The sequence below is a fragment of the Eptatretus burgeri genome, chromosome 6 (genome assembly GCF_056783735.1).
Source record: "Eptatretus burgeri isolate ZD-2024b chromosome 6, Ebu_testis_v1, whole genome shotgun sequence".
Lineage (NCBI taxonomy): Eukaryota > Metazoa > Chordata > Myxini > Myxiniformes > Myxinidae > Eptatretus > Eptatretus burgeri.
Window position 1 is genome coordinate 87,810,388 of NC_140966.1, and position 21,812 is coordinate 87,832,199.

At 47.0% G+C, this 21,812-nt stretch overlaps 1 protein-coding gene across 7 annotated transcripts in view; it reads left to right on the forward strand.

Annotated features, from left to right (window-relative positions):
- The window catches only part of LOC147025274 (adhesion G protein-coupled receptor L2-like), a 410,056-nt gene that overhangs the window by 58,091 nt on the left and 330,153 nt on the right, over positions 1-21,812 (forward strand). For all 7 annotated transcript variants that reach the window (XR_015059417.1, XR_015059418.1, XM_085886098.1 and 4 more), the window contains exon 3: positions 19,300-19,409. Coding sequence is in view for 5 of the 7 variants with exons in the window: in XM_085886098.1 (XP_085742224.1) it covers positions 19,300-19,409 (110 nt within the window). In the remaining 2 variants the exon portion in view is untranslated. The remainder of the gene's footprint in view (positions 1-19,299; positions 19,410-21,812) is intronic.

The window sequence follows — 21,812 nt, forward strand, 5'->3', positions numbered from 1 at the left end:
GCGGTAGTTGTCTTGGTTCTTCTCTTTGTCCCTCGCAGGGTGAAATCCACCGCGGAGACGCCATTCATTCGGGGAGGGGGGATGGGGGCCGCCTGCTTTCCCTCGACAAAGGCCAGGCCTCTGGCAACCATGTGCCGAGGTAGAAAACTCGGTGGTGGTTGAGGCGGTGTGGTTGTTGTGGTTGGTGGTTGAGGCGATCGTGGTTGGTGGTTGAGGTGATCGTGGTTGGTGTAATGGTGGCGTGGTTGGCGTTGTGTGGTGGTCGTGAGGGTGGTGTGGTTGGGTGCTTGTGGTTAAGGTGGTTGTGTGAAGGCGGTGGTGGAGAAGGTGTTGGTGGTGGCGGTGGTTGTTGTGAAGCAGTTGATGAGAGCGATGTTGGTGGTGGTGGTGGTGGTTGTCAAGCGGTTGGTCCAAAATAACGATAGTAAAAGAAAAACACTAACTCAAAGATCACAGCCCTGATCACACTAATGAAACCCTTAGACACGGTGGGGAAATCTATCTGAACACAGACTTATCGGCATAACTGAACTAAGGACCTATATGGTGCTCTGCGAATTTCCACAGCCGTAACAATATATTTAAATAATTAAATAAATATGTGGTTTCTACTTCGCGGATTTTCACCTATCGCGGGTGGGTCTGGAACGCATTAACCGCGATAGGTGAGGGAGCACTATATATATATATATATATATATATATATATATATATATATATATATATATATATATATATATATATATATATATATATATATATATATATATATATATATATATACGCAAAAGAAACTTACCACCTTTTAAACCTTCAAATATCAACAATAACACTGCGTGTAGTAAATGTGTGAACTTTTTGTGGACAATAGTGTCCTCACTGTCAGACAAAACGGTCACGGATGGTCACTTGTACCTTCAATGGTCACTTCATAGCACAGCTGTTGAACAGCCGTTTTGACTGTCAGTGATTAGCCAAGGGGTATGGGATGATTTTAATGAGCTGCACGTGATGTCTTGATATTGGCTTTAAAAAGACCAGTGCAAAATGGGCATTTCAATCAACATTCCACGATTGTCAAGGGATCAACGGTAGTGTGCCTTGGGCATACATACTGCAAGGCGGATTGAGCTACCGTGAGGTGGCATGTCGCCTTGGCTGTTCACACCAGACGATATCGGCCCTGGTGGACAGAGACACCCTCCACAACTCTGCAGATGACAGACCTCGATCAGAGAGGCCAAGAGTCACCACTGCAAGGCAGGACAGGCAGATGGTCTTAAGTCAGATGGCTTCAGACATTGAGGACTGAGTGGGACAGAATCCAGTAGCAATCCATCCAAAGACTGGTAGGCAGTATGTGCCGACGATGCACTGCCTGTATGCAAAACAATGGTGGCCACACACGCTGTTGAAAGGGGACTGACATTGCACCCTGTGCTGTTCTGTACTGAAGAACAAACTTATGAGATGGTGTATCTTGGTCAAAAACTTGACATGTCATCAATAAAATGATAAATCAATAAAATGCCAATGTTTCAATTAGCAATTGTTGGTTTTTTTATTTTGAACTGTTACAATTTTATTACATTTCAAGCGAGTGGTAAGTTTCTTTTGTGTTTCAGTATATGTATATATATATATATATATATATATATATATATATATATATATATATATATATATATATATATATATATATATTTACAATTTAATTAAAGCTTCAGTTTCCCCCAAAAAAAGTAATGTACCCATTTTAATTTATGAAAAATGCAATCCCTGTAGTTTTGGTTCCATGCATACAGTACATACAACTTTTTTGGACTTCTCGCTCAGGGATTGACGCACACGGAGGACTCATCGGCGCTCTCTCTGATTAGTTCTTCTAAACTAAGTTCCCCTGACCATTTACATTGTGTTTTGCTGTTTTGTTTTTATTCTTGCTTTGCTCTTTGTGTTTTTTAATCAACGTTTCTGTCCCAAACCATGTCCTGCTGTGTTGAATCGTTTAGTTCATCTCTCGAGTTCAGTCAGGCCTACCTGTGATAGTCGAATGTGCTTCCACCCATTTTCGGCCTCTTTTTCACTTCTTTGTTCCAGTTATTTTTACTTATTAACCCTCAACTCAATCCTTTTCCCCTCCTCCCTCGAAAATTAAAACAAAATATCTCTCCTTCTTCAACCAGAAAAAAACAACATCGGAAAGAAAATAAAAAAATTTAAACCCCACTCTCATTTTCCCATCCCTTCTTTGTAATATCCCCAAGCCTAATGAAACATTTCTCTTCCTTAAAACTTCTTCACAACATTAAAAAAATACATTTGAAAAACGCTTCCGAAATGTATCTTAAAGTGCCTTACTCGCCTTATTCCTCCATGTTGAACAACCCAGTTATTCTTCTTCATCAAAATCTCTTCCTTTTATCTTTGACAAAGCTTATTTCCCAAAACCTCCTCAATCCGAAACGCTTTGTTCATCCAGCCTCCTCTTTCACTTACAACCAAATTTTCCTCCATGCCTTCAACCAAAAATGATCTCACCACCACCCCACCTATGAAGCTTGTCACAAGTTATCCAGTTTGGGAATCCTGAGGCATCAATTTCACGAAGGCTGTGTGCACACACACCAAAAATTTCCCCTTCACGTTCATTCATGATGTCAAACCCCTCCATGTCAGTACCACCTCCTCCCCTTTCCATTTGCTCCCCCCTCGTCCTGCCCCTTCTCAACTTCAACCTCATCCTGCTTCCTTCCAGCTTCACCCCTGCCCCTCCCAGCTTCGCACCCTCCCCACACCCCTCTGGCTTCCCCCCACCTCACATCTTCTTGCTCCTTTCCATATCTCTAGTTCCTATCAGCAACTATGTCCAATAAAGCAACCTCTTTCTCTTTACCATGCAGTAAAGACCACTCACTGGCAGATTTGATGACTTTCCACCAACCCATTTCTGAAAAATTGGTGACTTTACTGGCCGTGGGATGGCAGACGTGAATTAAAAACTGTCTTGAACTTGAATGCAAGATATAAGCAACGCATTGATTGGCTGATGTCGAAAATTATCGATGGATGTAAACACCGATTACTCAAATACTATTTTTACGTGTGTCAACAAGTGCATTTCCAGAGATTTATAATGTATTCATATTTTCAAAAATGAAAGAAAGTATGCCAAGTGTTGACCACAAAATTGAACGATACTGTTCTGCAACTCACAAGAGCAAGTTATCATATATAACCCAAAAATTATAATCAAGAAAATGAGCGAATTAAACAAGAAAACAGAGAGAGATAAAAATGTGAATATTGTAAACTGAATAAGACTCCAAAGAAGAAGATTAGAGAAGACATAATAATCTACAACATTCATGATATTGAAAAGAATAATGGAGAACAACAGAAGCTTTTTGTTGTAAAGCGAAGGAACCGAAAGCATTATCACAAAAAGAGAATGCATCATTAAACGTGCGGAAGGAGTATGAACAACTGTACAGTGAGAAAATACAATTTACTGGCATGTCACATAAATTAGAACGGAACTCGGTAGAGCGTATACCTCTGCCAGGCTGAACACTTTAGGTTTTGTATCCCAATGATAGGCTAGGTCCAAATCCAGATCTTCACCAAAATCTAATCAACTCATCCTTGTCACACACTCAACCTGTCCACCTCATCCAAATCCGTCCATAGATTTTTGAGATTTCCTTTTCACAGACAGACGAACACAGGTGAAAACATAACCTCCGTTCACCTTTGGTGGCAGAGGGAATAACAATGAAGCCATCCCACCATACACCTGGAGAAGATGATTTTTTTTTTATAGATGCAGTCAAATATGGTGGCAAACTCTTCTGTACATTAAATTAGCAAACCCATTACAAAGAGCTTGGAAGATGGAAAAATTGAAAAGAATCTCCGTGACTAGGAAGAACTCGTAAGCTGCTACTGATCCCCATAAATGAGTAAAGAAGGACCAAAATAATTACTGAAATAATTAATCAGCCTTCTCTTAAATGTTTCGAAATTATTCACAAAAATTATCAATAATAGACTCAGGATGGAACTCGGAAGTCACCAACCATGGGAGCAATCAAGTTTTATCAGTGGATACTCAACAATGGATCACCTTCATATAATATATCATCTTCTGGAAAAAATCAAGTGAATATAAACTTCCTTTATGTCCTGTGTTCATTTTTGTATCTTTGTATGAAAAAGCCTTCGACGGTGTGAAATCAATTGCTGTCACATGAGCTCTATATCACCTAAAATAAACTTCATTGGATCGAGCGAACTATACAAGAGAACAGCGACCTGGAAACTGCATCAAAATGGTGGCAAGATAACGATGGAATTTGGAGGTGTGAGACAGGAAGACACAATCTCACCAAAATTGTTCATCGTATGCCTTGAAGTGTTCCAACAGCTCAAATGGGGAAATGGACGAATAAATGTCGATGGAGAAAGACTAAACCACCTATGATTCACAGACAGTATTGTTTTAATTTCAAACAATGCTGAAGAACTGAAAATCATGATGGAAGAGCTCAATTTGAAAAGTCAAAATATCAGACTAAAACTGAATATAAAATGACCGTTTTTTACAGCCATTTTTCCCTGCTGTGCAGGGGTTGGGCTTTTTCTTGAGGCAATTTTTTTTTTTTATGGCCGGATGCCTTTCCTGACGCCAACCCTGGTTGCCTCTTACGACACACAGGGATATGGTACACCTAATCTAACCGGGGCATACACCGAGACCAGTACACTGGTACTCATTTCACCAACCTCAGAAGGGTGACAGGCTGAGTCAACCCCCTGGTGTTAATTCAGCAGTTAACAGGGCTTGAACTCAGGACCCTCGGATCCCAAGCCGCCACCCTAACCACTAAGCCAACACCAGGCTAGAGTAAAACTGAATATGACAAAGCCAAAAATAATGTTCAACTTGTATGCAAAAATGGAAGAGATTAAAATTGATGATTGTAAAGTTGAAGAAACTAGTCATTATATTTACTTTGGATAATTCATACAAATGGTAACGGATCACTTTGAAGAAGTGAAGAAACGTACTCGAGTGAAAAGCAAACTCATGGCATTGTGTTTGAAAAGGAAAGTTTACAATCGGTGTGCTTTCCTGGCAAACACATTTGGCAGTGAAACATGGTCTTTAACAAAGAAGATAGAACTAAAATTCATCAGCGTGCAAAGAGCCATGAAAAGATCCTGTTTTGGCACAACCAAAAGTGATAAAAAGATAAGAAACCAGATTATGTAGCATAATGGGCGGACAACTGTTGGACAATAATAAGTTCAAACCAGCAACCTGGGGAAAGCTTAAGAAATACCAGAGGAAGACCAAAGATCAGTTGGGGAGATTCAATTGAAATGTTCAAATTGAGCACAAAATATTCAAAATTGAGTACAAAAAAATTGCATTGAATCTCAAAGAGAATGAGCCATGCTGAGGGAGGCCTTCATCCTGCAGTGGACTAAATGTTTCTGGGAATGAAGATTTTGCGTCATCTGGGTCTTTTGGTTATTTTGGGTCCTCTGGGTCCTTGGGGACTTTTGGGTCATCTGGGTATTTTGAGTCTTTTTGGTCCTTGGGGTCTTTAGGGTCTTTTGGGGTCGTAAAGGGTCTTCAAATGTCGAGGGGGTTTTGGCAGTCTTAAGGGTCAAAAGGTGCATTCCAATTGTGCATAATTAATGAATAGACGTACAAAATTATTCGACACAAAAAGTATGACGCACACACACACACACACACACACACACACACACACACACACACACACACACACACACACACACACACACACACACACACACACACACACACACACACACACACACACACACACACACACACACACACACCTCATCCAGTTATCGTCGATGAGATACTTTCATAGACATCATCACAATCACTACATACACATCAAATCATCAATCCATACCCAAGTTACCTACCAGTCCTGTCCAGTAGCCATGTACCCCTCTATCCCCATTACACAATGCTTCAAGGTACTTATCCAATTCCAGTTTAAACCTATCTACTGTTTCTGCTGCCACTACCTTTCTTAGGGCACCATTCCATGCATTCACCCACCCCTGCCAAGTGAAAGACCACTGCCAATTCCTACTGTCCTAACTCTGCTGTTCTTTACTCTTAGGCTGCAGCCTCTGGTCTACTGAATTACATTAAACAAAGATTACTCGGCACCATAAACGCTACCTCAAACCGGCAGTGTTATAAGCTGCTTCAGGCAGCTGTAAATTCTGCGTCTCAGACGGACTGCAACCTGAGCCCGATGGATTTTATTTGATTCGGAATTTTATTGGATTACTATTTTCCTTCATAAAATTAAGGCAGCTACAAAAAGGTAACCCTATTCCACATCATCAGTGGCAGATTGTACAGCGTTATGTGTGGAAATGGCATTTTACTTTGCAGAGATGCAAAAATAACAAGACTGCATTAGGCAAATTACATTACCTATCTTTCTTTCGGTTCTGCTTTTGATGAGCTCTCTCTCCTCTCTCCTCTCTCCTCTCTCCCGCTGCTGGTTGCATCAATGGTTGGGACGCGGCTATGCCGCTGATGCAGTGTCCCCCTTACCAGTGCACTGGTACTCATTTTGCCGACCTCGGAAGGATGACAGGCTGAGTCAACCTCCTGGTGTATTAATTCAGCGGCCGACGGGGCTTGAACTCAGGACCCCAGGATCCCAAGCCGCCACCCTAACCACAAATCCAACACCAGGCTTTTTGATGAGCTTACATGCACATGCAATTCATGATTATAAGCTTTCATGATACAATTATTATTTAATTCACACTAAGGGTCATGTACATGCATTTCATGATTATTAGCTGACTGCAAACGGTTGACGTAACATACTGTAATTGAGCGCTTATTACGTGGTGGTTCAAATTTGTCCTGCAGGTTTACTTATAATTTAAGTTGTACACTCTTGACAGGCAATCATCACAGCTTATTGGGCATCTTCATCTTGATAAAGAAGCTGTAAATTCCAACAGGCAGTGTTTTCATTGACCAGAAATTCTCTTACAATGATTTGCTGTTCCCACCATCTTTGTTTCAAAAAAATAATAAAAAAAATAGAAAATATATACAGCTCTGGAAAAAATTAAGAGACCACTGCAAAATTATCAGTTTTTCTGGTTTTACTATTTATAGGTATGTGTTTGAGTAAAATGAACATTTTGTTTTATTCTATAAATTACTGACAACATTTCTCCAAATTCTGAATAAAAATATTGTCATTTAGAGCATTTATTTGCAGAAAATGACAACTGTTCAAAATAACAACAAAGATTCAGTGTTTTCAGACCTCAAATAATACAAATAAAACAAGTTCATATTCATTTTTAGACAACACAATACTAATGTTGTAACTTAGGAAGAGTTCAGAAATCAATATTTTGTGGAATAAGCCTGATTTTCAATCACAGCTTTCATGCGTCTTGGCCTGCTCTCCACCAGTCTTTCACATTGCTGTTGGGTGACTCTGCCACTCCTGGTGCAAAAATTCAAGCAGCTCGGCTTTGTTTGATGGCTTGTGACCATCCATCTTCCTCTTGATCACATTCCAGAGGTTTTCAATGGGGTTCAGGTCTGGCGATTGGGTTGGCCATGACAGGGTCTTGATCTGATGGTCCTCCATCCACACCTTGATTGACCTGGCTGTGTGGCATGGAGCATTGTCTTGCTGGAAAAACCAATCCTCAGAGTTGGGGAACATTGTCAGAGCAGAAGGAAGCAAGTGTTCTTCCAGGATAACCTTGTACGTGGCTTGATTCATGAGTCCTTCACAAAGACAAATCTGCCGGATTCAAGCGTTGCGGAAGCACCCCCAGATCATCACCGATCCTCCACCAAATTTCACAGTGGTGCGAGAGACACTGTGGCTTGTTGGCCTCTCCAGGTCTCCGTCTAACCATTAGAAGACCAGGTGTTGGGCAAAGCTGAAAATTGGACTCATCAGAGAAGATGACTTTACTCCAGTCCTCTACTGTCCAATCCTTATGGTCTTTTGCAAACCTCAGCCTGGCTCTTCTTTGCTTCTCATTGATGAAGGGCTTTTTTTCTAGCTTTGCACGACTTCAGCTTGCCCCGAGGAGCCTGTTTCGAGCCGTCCTCGCCGTGCACTTCACCCCAGCTGCCATTTGCCATTCTTTTTGTAGGTCACTTGATGTCATCCCACGGTTGTTGAGTGAAATTTGAATGAGTTGGCGGTCATCCCGGTCAGTGGAAAGTCGTTTTCGCCCTCTGGCTGTCTGTAGCTTTGTTGCCCCCAATGTCTGCTGCTTGACCTTGTTCTTATGAACCGCCGTCTTTGAAATTTTAAGGATGGAAGCAACGTGACGCTCACTGTATCCCTCTGCCAGTAAAGCCAGAATTGAACCCTTCTTTTCCTCACTCAAATCTTTTCTTTTCAACTCTTTTGGCATGGTCAATACTGTAGTTATTTTTTTTATTCCAATTATTTTGAGATACTACTGGCACTGTTTTTGCCATCCAGCTGGTCCTATTGCAAGAGGATAGTGATGACCACAGCAGTGGTTTTTATATTTTTCCTTGTTAAATAAGATTCGGTTCAGGTGATCACCTAATCAGTGCCTCACGAAGTAGAATAAGGTGTGCCTGTGTTGGAATTCAACAAACACTGGAATGAAATAGCTGCCATACATGTAGAGATGCTGATTTAAAATTTTTTTGGAGTGGTCTCTTATTTTTTTCCAGAGCTGTATATATGTGTGTGTGTGTGTATATATATATATATGTGTGTGTGTGTATATATATATATATATATATATATATGTGTGTGTGTGTGTGTGTGTATATATATATATATATATATATATATATATATATATATATATATATATATATATATATATATATATATATATGTGTGTGTGTATAAGATTACGGCAGTTGGGATTACACATCTTTAAAGAGGAGGAAGGCGCTTCCAACCAAAAGTAAAAAACTCGATCAACTCCGCTAATTTGAGCAAAAAAACGAGAGCAGTCCCGCTCTCACGGCAACATTTCACCGGCTTCATCAGGCACAAATAGACATGCGTATTTTTTTTCCTGAGGCACTCCTATATGTGCAGACCATATGTAGATGCACTCTTTTCCTCAGACCATAGGTGCAGGCATTATTCCTCACGCAGTCAGGCACAATAGACGTACCGTGGTCAATCACATCTATTGATGATGTGACATTTTACTGATGTCAAATCCCATCAATGATGTGATTTGACATTTGTTTTTGCTTTTCCAAAATAAAATATAAAAAGCACTCCTCCATTTGACCTCGAGCACCAGCATGTGACTGGAAAGTATCGAATCGAAATCAAAACCGGACACGTGCCGAGCCTCGGGGTCTATTGTGCCTGAGGAAGCTGGCTTCGAAGCTCGTGAAACGTTGCCTGAGACCGGGTCTGCTCTTGCTTTTTTGCTCAAATTAGCAGAGTCGATCGAGTTTTTAACTTTTGGTTGGAAGCGCTGCCTTCTTCTTAAAAAAAAAAAAACTATATATATATATATATATGTATATTGTTGTGGTTGACGAAATTCACAAACCACCATTCAGGTCCCTTCGGTGAGATATCTCTGTAAGTATATGTGTAGTTAGGCCCAAACCCGTTGTCTAGAGGGAATAAATGTCATTCATGCGGGCTGCGACTCTTCAGGATAGCCGTTTTTCTTTTACTATCTTTATTTTGGACCAGCCGCCATTATTACCACCACCAACCACGTCTCAACAGCCATCACACAACAACCACCAACCACAACGCCGCTTCACAACAACCACCAACCACAACGCCGCTTCACAACAACAACCACCAACCACAACACCGCTTCACAACAACAACCACCAACCACAACGCCGCTTCACAACAACAACCGCCAACCACAACGCCGCTTCACAACAACAGCCACGACCTTTACCGTCACAACTCGCCACCGTCGCATCCACACCATCTCGCGCCACTCGTGGGCACCGATACTGGACTCGTGCAGGGCGCGCACCGAGCAGCGTATTCAAAAACATCACGGACTTTCCGCAGAAAACGGATCAAAAACGACTCACGCCCACTTCTGTTCCGTCCTATCGGTGAGCGAGGGGCGATTTGGCCCCGCCTCCAGGGCGTTGGAGGGCGGTCGCTATATGCAAATTCATGGATCAAAAAGCATTCACGCCCACTTTTCCTCGGTCCAATGGGGAGCCAGTTAGAGGTGAAGGGTCGGAGGCAAAGAGTCAAGGGTGAAAGAGCGAAGCCACGGGGCTTATATAAACGGCTGCGTTCGTCAGTAAAGGCAGTTGTGCGGAGTTCAAGAGAGTCGTCAGTGGAGCTGGAAAGAAGGGGAGAAGTCAAGAGTGAAGAGTTGGGACGAGCCAAGAGAGGAGACGGAGAGGGCGAGTAGACGGAGCTGTGGAGAGGTGGCGGCGGCGAAGGCGGACGAGGGGGTGCTCGCGTCGGTGCCGGGAGCTGCAGAGGGAGAGGCCAGCAACGCGACCGAGGTCGAGGAGGAGACGCTCGTCGCGGGACCCGAGACAGGGTGATATCCTCCCCCCCCCCCCGAGCATCAACAACCCCCTCCTGTTTCCCCCCCGCGCTGAGATAGTGCGACAAGGGGGCCCCTTTCCCACCCCCTACCAGACACTCCGCGAGGCCCGCGGAGTTGAGGCGCCACCGCCGCTCCGCGTCTCATCATCAGACGGGTAGGCCCAACACGGTCTCGGCCCCAGGCCCGCCTACCCCCCTCATCCTTGAGGGTGGTTCTTTTCTTTTGCTTTGGGAATATGTGTTGTCGGCGCCGTCTGTGAAGTAAAATTGTAGAAGTGTTGCCGTGTGCCCGGTAGTCGGTTAGATCTGCATTGTTGCATTTGCTTTTTGTGTAATATTGTGTTTCTTCTTCTATTACATTTGCTTTTGGTGTAATTGTATATGTGTGCTTTCCGTTCATCGCGAAATAAATGTGCTTATTGTTGAACTGTTTTCCCGCTTCGCTTCGTCTTTTCCTCTATTGAATCTCCATCTTGCTTCACGTAAAGGGTTGGTCGTGGGCTAAAACGCCCGATAATTAATCGAACCGTCGAGGCCGACGAATAACACCGCTCGGTTATCCCGATAGTACGGAACGGGTCGCTTCAAGTGGCCCGTGTCCGAAGTCGACCTGCGGCGAGGTGCGATCGCCCGGTCTACCCTCCGTGTGGGTACTTAGGTAGGTCGAATTTGGCGAGCAACCCTATCCCACGCGGGGGCCGATTGGCACGATCGCGGTGAGACCGAAAGGTCCACCCGTGACTAGTTCCCGGCGTTAGTCCGAGAGGGTCACGACTGGATTGTCCGTCCGGTGGGCGACGTGCCGCGATTCGAGTTACGTGGCCGTCCGCACGCCGGCGGGCGCGAATCTGCAACACTGGTGTCAGGTCGTGCGATATAAACCCATCGCCCTCCTCGCGGCACTGGTATCGGAGAACGGGAAAATGGGCTCTCCTGTCTCCGGCTAAATTCACGGGAATCGGTCCAGGGGTGAGAGGAGCGACTCCCGATTCCCTCCAAATTACGAGCGAGCTAAATTAACCCTTTAAGAGAAGCAAGATGGCGTCTCAAGGCGAGCGGGAGCCGGGGGTATTAGAAATGGATGTAGAATGTGTAGAATCCATGGTCCAGGATGAAATCCCCGTGCAGGAAATGTTGGTTGTACAGGAAAACGAACTCGCCCAACTGAACCCAGAGCCCGAAATGGGTGCGGCAGCGGCCGCGGTGTATGACACCTCCCCTCCCCCTCTCCACCAAAACCCTTCCCCAACCCCTGCCGAAACGGCTCACCCAAGCGCACCCGACATGGCCCAGCTATGCGCCATGCTGGCAGCAATGACAAACGAAGTGAAAAACGAAATAACAGGAATGAACGAAAAGATGGATACAAATACAAATGAAATGAAAAACGAAATGAAAGGCATGAACGAAAAGATGGATGCGAATGCACAAAAGATGGATACAAATACAAATGAAATGAAAAACGAAATGAAAGGAATGAACAAGCAAATGAAGGAAGAAACGAAAAAGCTGCGGGGTGAGACGCAGAACATGGGCCGATGCCTGCAGGCGGGCATGAAGGCCTTGAGCAGGGAGCTAAAAATGGCGACTCCACGTGTGGGAGCGAACGAGCTGGAAGGGGGTGCAACGGCTGTCGGGCCCGCGGTGGAGGCGGGTGACAAAATAATTCGGGGGGCGTGTTGGGCGAGGGTCGTGACGATGACCGAGGGGGAAAAATTAAATGGGGAGACCAAAACGTGTGAGACGAGACACGAGGTGACGACAAAGGAAATAAAAATAGTTGAGACAAGGGAGGTAAAGGGTGAAGAGGTGACTGAGTTGGCAGAGACACGGGAGATGGGAACGATAGAGGGAAGACTGCACGATGAAGACGGGGTAAGTGACGCACACACACACACGGAGGTAGTGGAGGATAATGGGGGTGAGCTCGCGGAGCGTGTAGGGACCCAGTGCGAGCAGCTGGATGGCCTCCTCCAGGAACGAGGGGAGGGAGTATGCCCCCTTGAAGCGAGTCACGACCAGGTGGGTTCGGTCGTGTCGAGCGAGTTCGGGGGGAGGAGTGCTGTGGACAGGTGCACGGAGAGCTTGGGGGGTATAGAGGCCCCGGAGACCCTTGTGGGGACTCGAATCCCCAGTGTGGTTGTCCCTGTGTGTGTGGTGCAAGGTGTGAGTGCGTCCCCGTGTGTGGAAGCGACCCCGTGTGTGAGTGGTGTGGTGGCGATGGTGCCGGAGTGCGTGCTTCCCAGCACGCCGCGTGTGGATGAGGCACCGTGTGTGGAAGAGGCCGTGTGTGTGGATGAAACGGCCAGTGTGGATGAAACACCGCGGTTGAGTGCCCCCGCGTGTGTGAGTGAGGCACGGAGTATGGATGAAACACCGCGGTTGAGTGCCCCCGCGTGTGTGAGTGAGGCACGGAGTATGGATGAAACACCGCGGTTGAGTGCCCCCGCGTGTGTGAGTGAGGCACCGCGGGTGAGTGCCCTCGCGTGTGTGGGTGAGGGACCGTGTGTGAGTGAGGCCGTGTGTGTGGATGTAACGGCCGGTGTGGATGAGGCACCGCGGGTGAGTCCCCCCGCGTGTGTGAGTGAGGAACGGTGTGTGGATGAGGAACCGCGAGTGAATGGAGCACCACGTGTGAGTGGTATGGTTTATGCAAGGGAGACAGTGTGTGTGAGAGAGCGGTATGTGAGGGAGATGTCGGTTGGCATGCGGGAGCACGCAGCCGCGTCTCCCGGTGTGAATGTGATGGAGTGGAGTGTGTGCGTCGTAACACGCAGGTGTGCGTGTGTTGAATGGCGACGACGACGGCGACAGAAGAAAGAAAGCCGGGTAGCTGCTGTAGTTGTTTCGGGGACCGTGCTGGGTTCACCCAGCAGTGAGCACGAGGTCCGTGCTGTGCAACGCACGAGGCCCCCACGTGCTCGCTTGCGAGAGTGAAATCCCGGTCCGGAAACGCACGCGGTGGATTTGCCGATCCCGCGGACGGACAAAGCTTAGGCAGGATTATGGATTTGGACCGGACGGGTTCTCCACGCGATCGTGTGTGTTCAGCCCCAACGGGCAAAGCACATGTGTTCGCGTGGGGAACCCCTCGAGACGTGGGGCTTGTGTTTTTTTTTTTTATGCGCACGGTGACGCCATGGCTGCACGTGGGGTTGGAATCCGGCAGGAGGGGTATCCTTGCCGGATGGTGCCGTCCAAGGAGGGACGAGGAACACGTGCAGCTGCATGACGTCACGGGCAGGTGTAAAGTGCGCGAGCTCTGAGTTGCCGCGCTGGTGCTGCGCAGGTAAAGAAAAAAAAAAAAAAAAGCAAGCCTCACTTTCGGGTGCACAGGATTCCTGGGCAAGGGGTGGAAGACCCCCTTGGCTTGGGCACAGGATGGAAACTAGTTAGGGGGAAGGGTTAGCTTAGTTAGACCGACTTCATGGGGCAGGGGTAAGTCCTCATGGAGTCCGTGGAATGGATTAGTTAGAGGGATTGTAGCCAGATTTAGGATGGGAAAATGGGAAATGATTTTTGATGATTTGGAGACAGAGACAGACTTGTGAATGTGTAGAGGGGACGTAGTTTAGCTACGTAGGTTAAATGGAACGTGCTGTAGTATAAGGGACGACGTGGGAGCACGAGTTAGTTAGGGGAAGTAGTTAGGAGGATGGCAGAGTTCAGCGGTGTGTGTGTTGAAGAGTTGTGAGGTGAGTACATGATGAGTGAGTGAGGCCAGCAGGTCTGTGTGAGTGGAGCGAATGGGGAATGCATGGTGCGATGAGTGATTGGGGGGAGGAGTGACTCCCGCCCAAGGGACCCCGGGGTCAGTGTAGAGTGAGTTAGCTGGGTTAGTCAAATTGAAAAATGGAGGTCGTTTTGTTGTTGGTGTGAATGTAGGCTCGAAACCCGTTTGGAGGGGTGCAGGAGCCCTGTTGACGGGCTGGGAGCGTGGCTGCGAAAAGTGAGTATCGCTGAGTGGGTACCCCGGGCACCAGGCTAGTCGGCCGTGGTAGGCCAAGGGCCCATGGGGGGCCGGGATAGCGCAGTGGGCACGGGTGCGCCTGCTTGGTGCGGGGGCTCGGGGCGCCATTAGCCGCGTGGGCAGTGTTGTGGGCACGGGTGACCCTCGGAAAGAGGCCTGGGAAGCCAGCCTGCCACGTGTGCGTTTCAGGGGAGGTGCCATGGGGGGCACTCCCCGGTGTTAGGGAGCTGGTAGGCTCGGAGGCAGTGTAGTGCCCGGGGGTGCCATAGTGGGAGATTCGGCAGATGGTCGTGCCTGCCAAAGGGAGCCACGTGTCCCAGCCAGGAGACCGTGTGAGGGCACGGAGAGAAAATTGGGGGGCGAGGCCCGAAATTGTGAGGACACCAACACAGGCGACGGGAATCTGGGTTGTTAGAACCAATAGTTTAAGCGAGAGGCGCTTGTTGAAAGCCCCGGGGTAGTTTAACAGTTAATGGTTAGGATAGATTAGGAGATGTACCCCTCCGCACCATCCATCCCCTCGCTCTCGTTGTGGGCCGCTGGACCCACTTTGGTTATAGATCGCTGAACTCTGGGGAGGCCATCCTGAGGCTTCGTTGGGCCTCGACACAGGACGTTAGCTCTCCCTTATTCCCCTCCGGGAAGGGAACGTAGGGGTTGGGAGTAGGCTAGGTGACAGGATAGGTTAGCCGAACAAGGACAGTACAGGGGGTTAGGGGACGATTTATAGTGGGGAAGTAAAAATAAAAACAACAAAAAAAAAAGTTGCGGCTAAATTGGGGTTTGACAAATTAAGGGAGTGGGTATAGACAATGACAGGCAAAGGCGATAGGTTGGGAGGGAGACCGTAGGGTAGGTCCGAGCCCGCCTTCCGAGTGGCCAGCACCACCGCACTCCCTCCACCAACCTCCACTGAACGGCAAAGGCTGGCCAGCTTCATCTGCTGGCTGCATTGCTGCAAGGCAGAGGCCGGCCAACTTCATCGGCAGCTGTTGTTTTGCTGCCAGGCCTGTGCCGGCTGGATCGTCTGCAGCTGCTGTGCTGCAAGGCCTGTACCGGCCGGATCGTCTGCAGCTGTTTGCTGCAAGGCCTGTGCCGGCCCACTTCATCTGCCGGCTGTGTTTGCCTGCAGCGGCCTTCTTCTGCGGGCTGTGTTTGCCTGCTGCCTTTGCCATGCCATGCCCACTGCCCAGGTTCACCAGCCCCGTTCAATTTTTGCTTTGCCCCCCCCCCCCTGTTCATTGCCATGTGCGCCAGGATCAAGGCAACAGTTTGCAAGCTGCAAGAACTGCCCTGTTGGCAGCTACAACACGGGCCTGCAGTGGCGGCCCGTGCACCGTGTTTGCGTCCATCCATTCATCCATCCATTCGTTGTGTTCATTGCGTGTGCCACTTGAGCTGGCACGGAGACTGCATTTCTGCAGCCCATGCACCGTTGTGGTTCACTGCGTTCAGTTCAAACCATTCATCCATCCATTCGTTGTGCTCATTGCGTGTGCCACTTGAGCTGGCACGGAGACTGCGTTGTGCAGCCCATGCACCGTTGTGGTTCACTGCGTTCAGTTCAAACCATTCATCCATCCATCCGTTGAGTTCATTGCGTGTGCCACTTGAGCTGGCACGGAGACTACGTTTGTGCAGCCCATGCACCGTTGTGGTTCACTGCGTTCAGTTCAAAAGGGAAGGCCTTGGACTGCGTGTGAGCAGCCGGCCACGTTCCCCGTCACCTGCATTGTTTGAGCCAGAGACTGCATGCGGGCAGCCTGGCTCCCTGCTAACTGCTTTCTTTTTGCAGAGTTCATTGATCCTGGGCCATGGTTTAGTGTAAAATTTGTAAGTTAAGGTAAGATGTACTGTAAATATGAGTGCGCCCCCGGCATGTATGTCTTAGCGCCGGCAATTTTATTTAAGTCGTCCGTGTGAGTGAGTTTGTTTAGGTAGTTACTCAGCCCTTAGGTTATTTATTTTGGGGACACGAATACCATGAATGTCGCACTCAGGGATCCGTAGGTAAAATGTACTAGGGGAAAACTACACATAATGGCACACGAAAATTTGACGACTCGGGACGAGTCTGTAAAAAGGGGAGGGGGTAGTGTTGTGGTTGACGAAATTCACAAACCACCATTCAGGTCCCTTAGGTGAGATATCTCTGTAAGTATATGTGTAGTTAGGCCCAAACCCGTTGTCTGGAGGGAATAAATGTCATTCATGCGGGCTGCGACTCTTCAGGATAGCCGTTTTTCTTTTACTATCTTTATTTTGGACCAGCCGCCATTATTACCACCACCAACCACGTCTCAACAGCCATCACACAACAACCACCAACCACAACGCCGCTTCACAACAACAACCACCAACCACAACGCCGCTTCACAACAACAACCACCAACCACAACGCCGCTTCACAACAACAACCACCAACCACAACGCCGCTTCACAATAACAACCACCAACCACAACGCCGCTTCACAACAACAGCCACGACCTTTACCGTCACAACTCGCCACCGTCGCATCCACACCATCTCGCGCCACTCGTGGGCACCGATACTGGACTCGTGCAGGGCGCGCACCGAGCAGCGTATTCAAAAACATCACGGACTTTCCGCAGAAAACGGATCAAAAACGACTCACGCCCACTTCTGTTCCGTCCTATCGGTGAGCGAGGGGCGATTTGGCCCCGCCTCCAGGGCGTTGGAGGGCGGTCGCTATATGCAAATTCATGGATCAAAAAGCATTCACGCCCACTTTTCCTCGGTCCAATGGGGAGCCAGTTAGAGGTGAAGGGTCGGAGGCAAAGGGTCAAGGGTGAAAGAGCGAAGCCACGGGGCTTATATAAACGGCTGCGTTCGTCAGTAAAGGCAGTTGTGCGGAGTTCAAGAGAGTCGTCGGTGGAGCTGGAAAGAAGGGGAGAAGTCAAAAGTGAAGAGTTGGGACGAGCCAAGAGAGGAGACTGAGAGGGCGAGTAGACGGAGCTGTGGAGAGGTAGCGGCGGCGAAGGCGGACGAGGGGGTGCTCGCGTCGGTGCCGGGAGCTGCAGAGGGAGATGCCAGCAACGCGACCGAGGTCGAGGAGGAGACGCTCGTCGCGGGACCCGAGACAGGGTGATATCCTCCCCCCCCCCGAGCATCAACAACCCTCTCCTGTTTCCCCCCGCGCTGAGATAGTGCGACAAGGGGGCCCCTTTCCCACCCCCTACCAGACACTGTCCGCGAGGCCCGCGGAGTTGAGGCGCCACCACCGCTCCGCGTCTCATCATCAGACGGGTAGGCCCGACACGGTCTCGGCCCCAGGCCCGCCTACCCCCCTCATCCTTGAGGGTGGTTCTTTTCTTTTGCTTTGGGAATATGTGTTGTCGGCGCCGTCTGTGAAGTAAAATTGTATAAGTGTTGCCGTGTGCCCGGTAGTCGGTTAGATCTGCATTGTTGCATTTGCTTTTTGTGTAATATTGTGTTTCTTCTTCTATTACATTTGCTTTTGGTGTAATTGTATATGTGTGCTTTCCGTTCATCGCGAAATAAATGTGCTTATTGTTGAACTGTTTTCCCGCTTCGCTTCGTCTTTTCCTCTATTGAATCTCCATCTTGCTTCAAGTAAAGGGTTGGTCGTGGGCTAAAACGCCCGATAATTAATCGAACCGTCGAGGCCGACGAATAACACCGCTCGGTTATCCCGATAGTACGGAACGGGTCGCTTCAAGTGGCCCGTGTCCGAAGTCGACCTGCGGCGAGGTGCGATCGCCCGGTCTACCCTCCGTGTGGGTACTTAGGTAGGTCGAATTTGGCGAGCAACCCCATCCCACGCGGGGGCCGATTGGCACGATCGCGGTGAGACCGAAAGGTCCACCCGTGACTAGTTCCTGGCGTTAGTCCGAGAGGGTCACGACTGGATTGTCCGTCCGGTGGGCGACGTGCTGCGATTCGAGTTACGTGGCCGTCCGCACGCCGGCGGGCGCGAATCCGCAACAATATATATATATATATATATATATATATATATATATATATATATATATATATATATATATATATATATATGTATGTATATGAGCGGTGTGTGCGTACACATTGTGTAAGCATACAATCTGTGCTTCCCCATTGTCTCGGGTCGTTCACCTGCATTTGATATTTCATTTATTTATTTTCATTTACTTGTTTTCATTTATTTATATTTTCATTTACGGATGCTTTCCAATGGTTCTGTGATTTCTTTTTCCTGGTGTATCGGCTTCCATGTCCATTGGCACACAAAATTACCATGCTTCCCCATTGCTCGGGTCACTCACCTGCAGTTTTTAAAATTAATTAATCTATATTTTCATTTCTGGATGTTATCTGACGATTCTGTGATTTTTCTCAGTGTTCTGGCTTCGATATCGATCGGCATGCAAAATTTCAGCTTTCTCCATCTCTCGGAATGCACTGATCTTTAATATCAGTCAGTGAGTCATTGGTGGTGATCATGGGTTTTGTTTTCTCCGCAATCTTTAAGACAAATTCTCTCAAGTATTATTAATTTAACTGCATGACTGTGTTTTTAGAAGCAAAGGTCCAGGTCAAGTTTGAACCACAACTAAACATGCAGAAGCATGTATGGGGGTGGTTCAAACTTGACATGGACCTTTGTGAAAGTACTTCCCACAACGTGGATAGCATTTTTGTTTGTGTAATTTTGTACACATTTTCCATCACCACTTAAGGATTTTTTTTTGTGACCTCAGCTGCAACAATCGAACATCATGTGACCTTTCTGCGACTCCTGACCTCTTCCCTGATCCCTGTCCGGGAACGTTCAAGTACCTGGAAGTACAGTATGAATGCGTCCCATACAGTGAGTTACCTATTCAACCGAGCTGTCGAGTGATTTGTTTTTATTATATTTCTGGGCACAAGTCTGTCACACCAGGTTTTCTCTTTCTACAAGAGCAACATTTTTTTTTCTCAGTTCTCATTACTGATTTTTATTCTCCTTTTGGCTCTCATGGTCTCTTCCTTTCCAATCTCTCTCACTATCTCTGTTTCTACACCTGTCTATTTGATTCTACCTTTCCGTTTCTTTTGTCACCTCTTTTTCTTGTTTGGCAGGACAGCCTAGCCCAAGAGGTATAGTCGCCTCTGAGCTGTCTCGCCTGGGTTCGAATCTCGGCAGGCAGGCAAGGCATTAACGTGTATGCCGTTCCTCGGATGGACATTAAACTGGCCGTCCCGTCTGCCGTCATTAATTGACGGACGTTAAAGACCCTACGGTGTCCTTTGCAAAGAGTAGGCGAGTTATCGCCGGGACCATGGTCAAAGTACAAGTTCCTGCTGCAAGGGCACTGCATCAGCAACACAACTCCACCTCACGGATGATGCAACCAATGGGGGGTGAATTTAGAATTTACTTCCTGTCCAATAAGCATTTTCTAACAACCACCACAACCTCTTTTTCTTATTCCCTTTTCCTCAGAGCCACAGCTTGCAGTTATTAATAATATATGAGAAATAATGGGAAGAATCTCAGTAGTTGTGGCACACAACACATCAAAGTATCCACACAATTTTGTAATATCTGTTCTATGTAAGGTCATACATTTCTGTCTGCACTGTGTTGGCTTTTCAAATGTATCCTGAAAGGTGACAGTGGAGTGTAGTGGTGAAGAGTGGGGGGGGGGGAGATAGGGTGTGTGTGTGTGTGTGTGTGTGTGTGTGCGCGCGCGTTTGTGTGGAAGGGGGAGGTGGGATGTGAGGAGTGTTGTCTGTGGTGACTATCTGCCCAAGATACCTCTCATGAAACTGAACTTTGGGCTCAGAAAAAACAAGAAAAAGTTTTCTACCGTCAAGTCAAAAAAGTTAGAGCAATGAGATGAATGATGGGAAGGTAACGCAAGTCTCGTGTAGACATTACTGTGCTGCGAAATAAATTAGTTGATCTTGTATGGATTTACTTATAGTACTTTATATATCGACAAGAAAAAGAGAGAGAAAAAAATGTTTTTTTGTGCGACAATCCTGAATCATATTGTCAATTTGTTATGTTTTTGATGCAGAGGGTAAACCAGATAAGGGTTTATTCTCAATGGACCTATTGCCATCTGCAAATGTTTTTCGTTGTTGCACAAACACCTTCGTGCACATTAAGCAATCTTGCTTGGTTTGTAAACGAACATGGTGAGTCGCTGTAGCAAACATGCTGTTTCGTACAAAATTCCATGGCAACTCTTTAGTCAAGCTTTCCATTCCTGTTGAACGTTCTGCATGCAGAGGCAAGTTTCCTGAAAACAGCAACAAACCAACTTGAATATATACACAAAATACAATCATTGGCTGCACAAGGTCACAATCGGTTGACGTTTTCGGTTGTAGTCCATTTTTGGTTCCATCCATTGGGACCATACTCTGTGCAGGGCGTTGGTGCTGCCTAAGCAGTCTCCTTGGCTATTGGGTACAATCCTGGACGGGTCGCCACTCCGACACAGGATACCAGCAAGCTGGCACTCATTTTACCGACCTCGAAAGGACGTCAGGCAGAGTCGACCCCACCTGGTTTTAATCTAACAGCTGAATGCGATTTGAACTCAGGATCCTAGAATCCTAAGCCCACCACCACCACCATTAAGCCAACACCAGGCATGTCGGTTGAAGTACGGTTCTGAAATGTATCGATTGCTCCCATGCAATGCTTTCTCTCCATCTATTGTGATGTGTTTTGATCCTTGAAGATCTGAGGCACCATATGAAGTACATGAGAAGGCTATGGTCTCAATTTTGAAAACTTTCAAGTGTATAAATATACAGAAATCCTGAAGTTGAGCAAAACTTCCAATTCAGACTTTCTATTATCTATTATACACATATATGCATGCAATTGATGAGTGGAACTGCACATGATGCTCACTGTATTACCAAAGAACTCCAGTTTTGAAGAAGGAATCTAGTGTAGCGGATTGGTGGAGGGCAGCACCAGCAATTATTGGAGATTGATAAAACCAATATGTGGTGGGTCACTTTCCTTGGCTGTTTTTGTTGCTGCCGTTGTCTGTAGTTGATACAACTTTTGAGCCTGTCAACTCTTTTGTGGCTTTCCTTCCAAATGACTTTGAGGATTGATTACAGTAATGGTTGCCACTCCTATTAGTGTGGTTTGAAGTCATGGTACCTTCTACTAGATGAGCTGATAAAAAGCTGAAGAACCTCAATGAGTCTTATAAATGTGATGCTCTAAGTCTGGCTCTTACCCATTGACTGGCCTGGC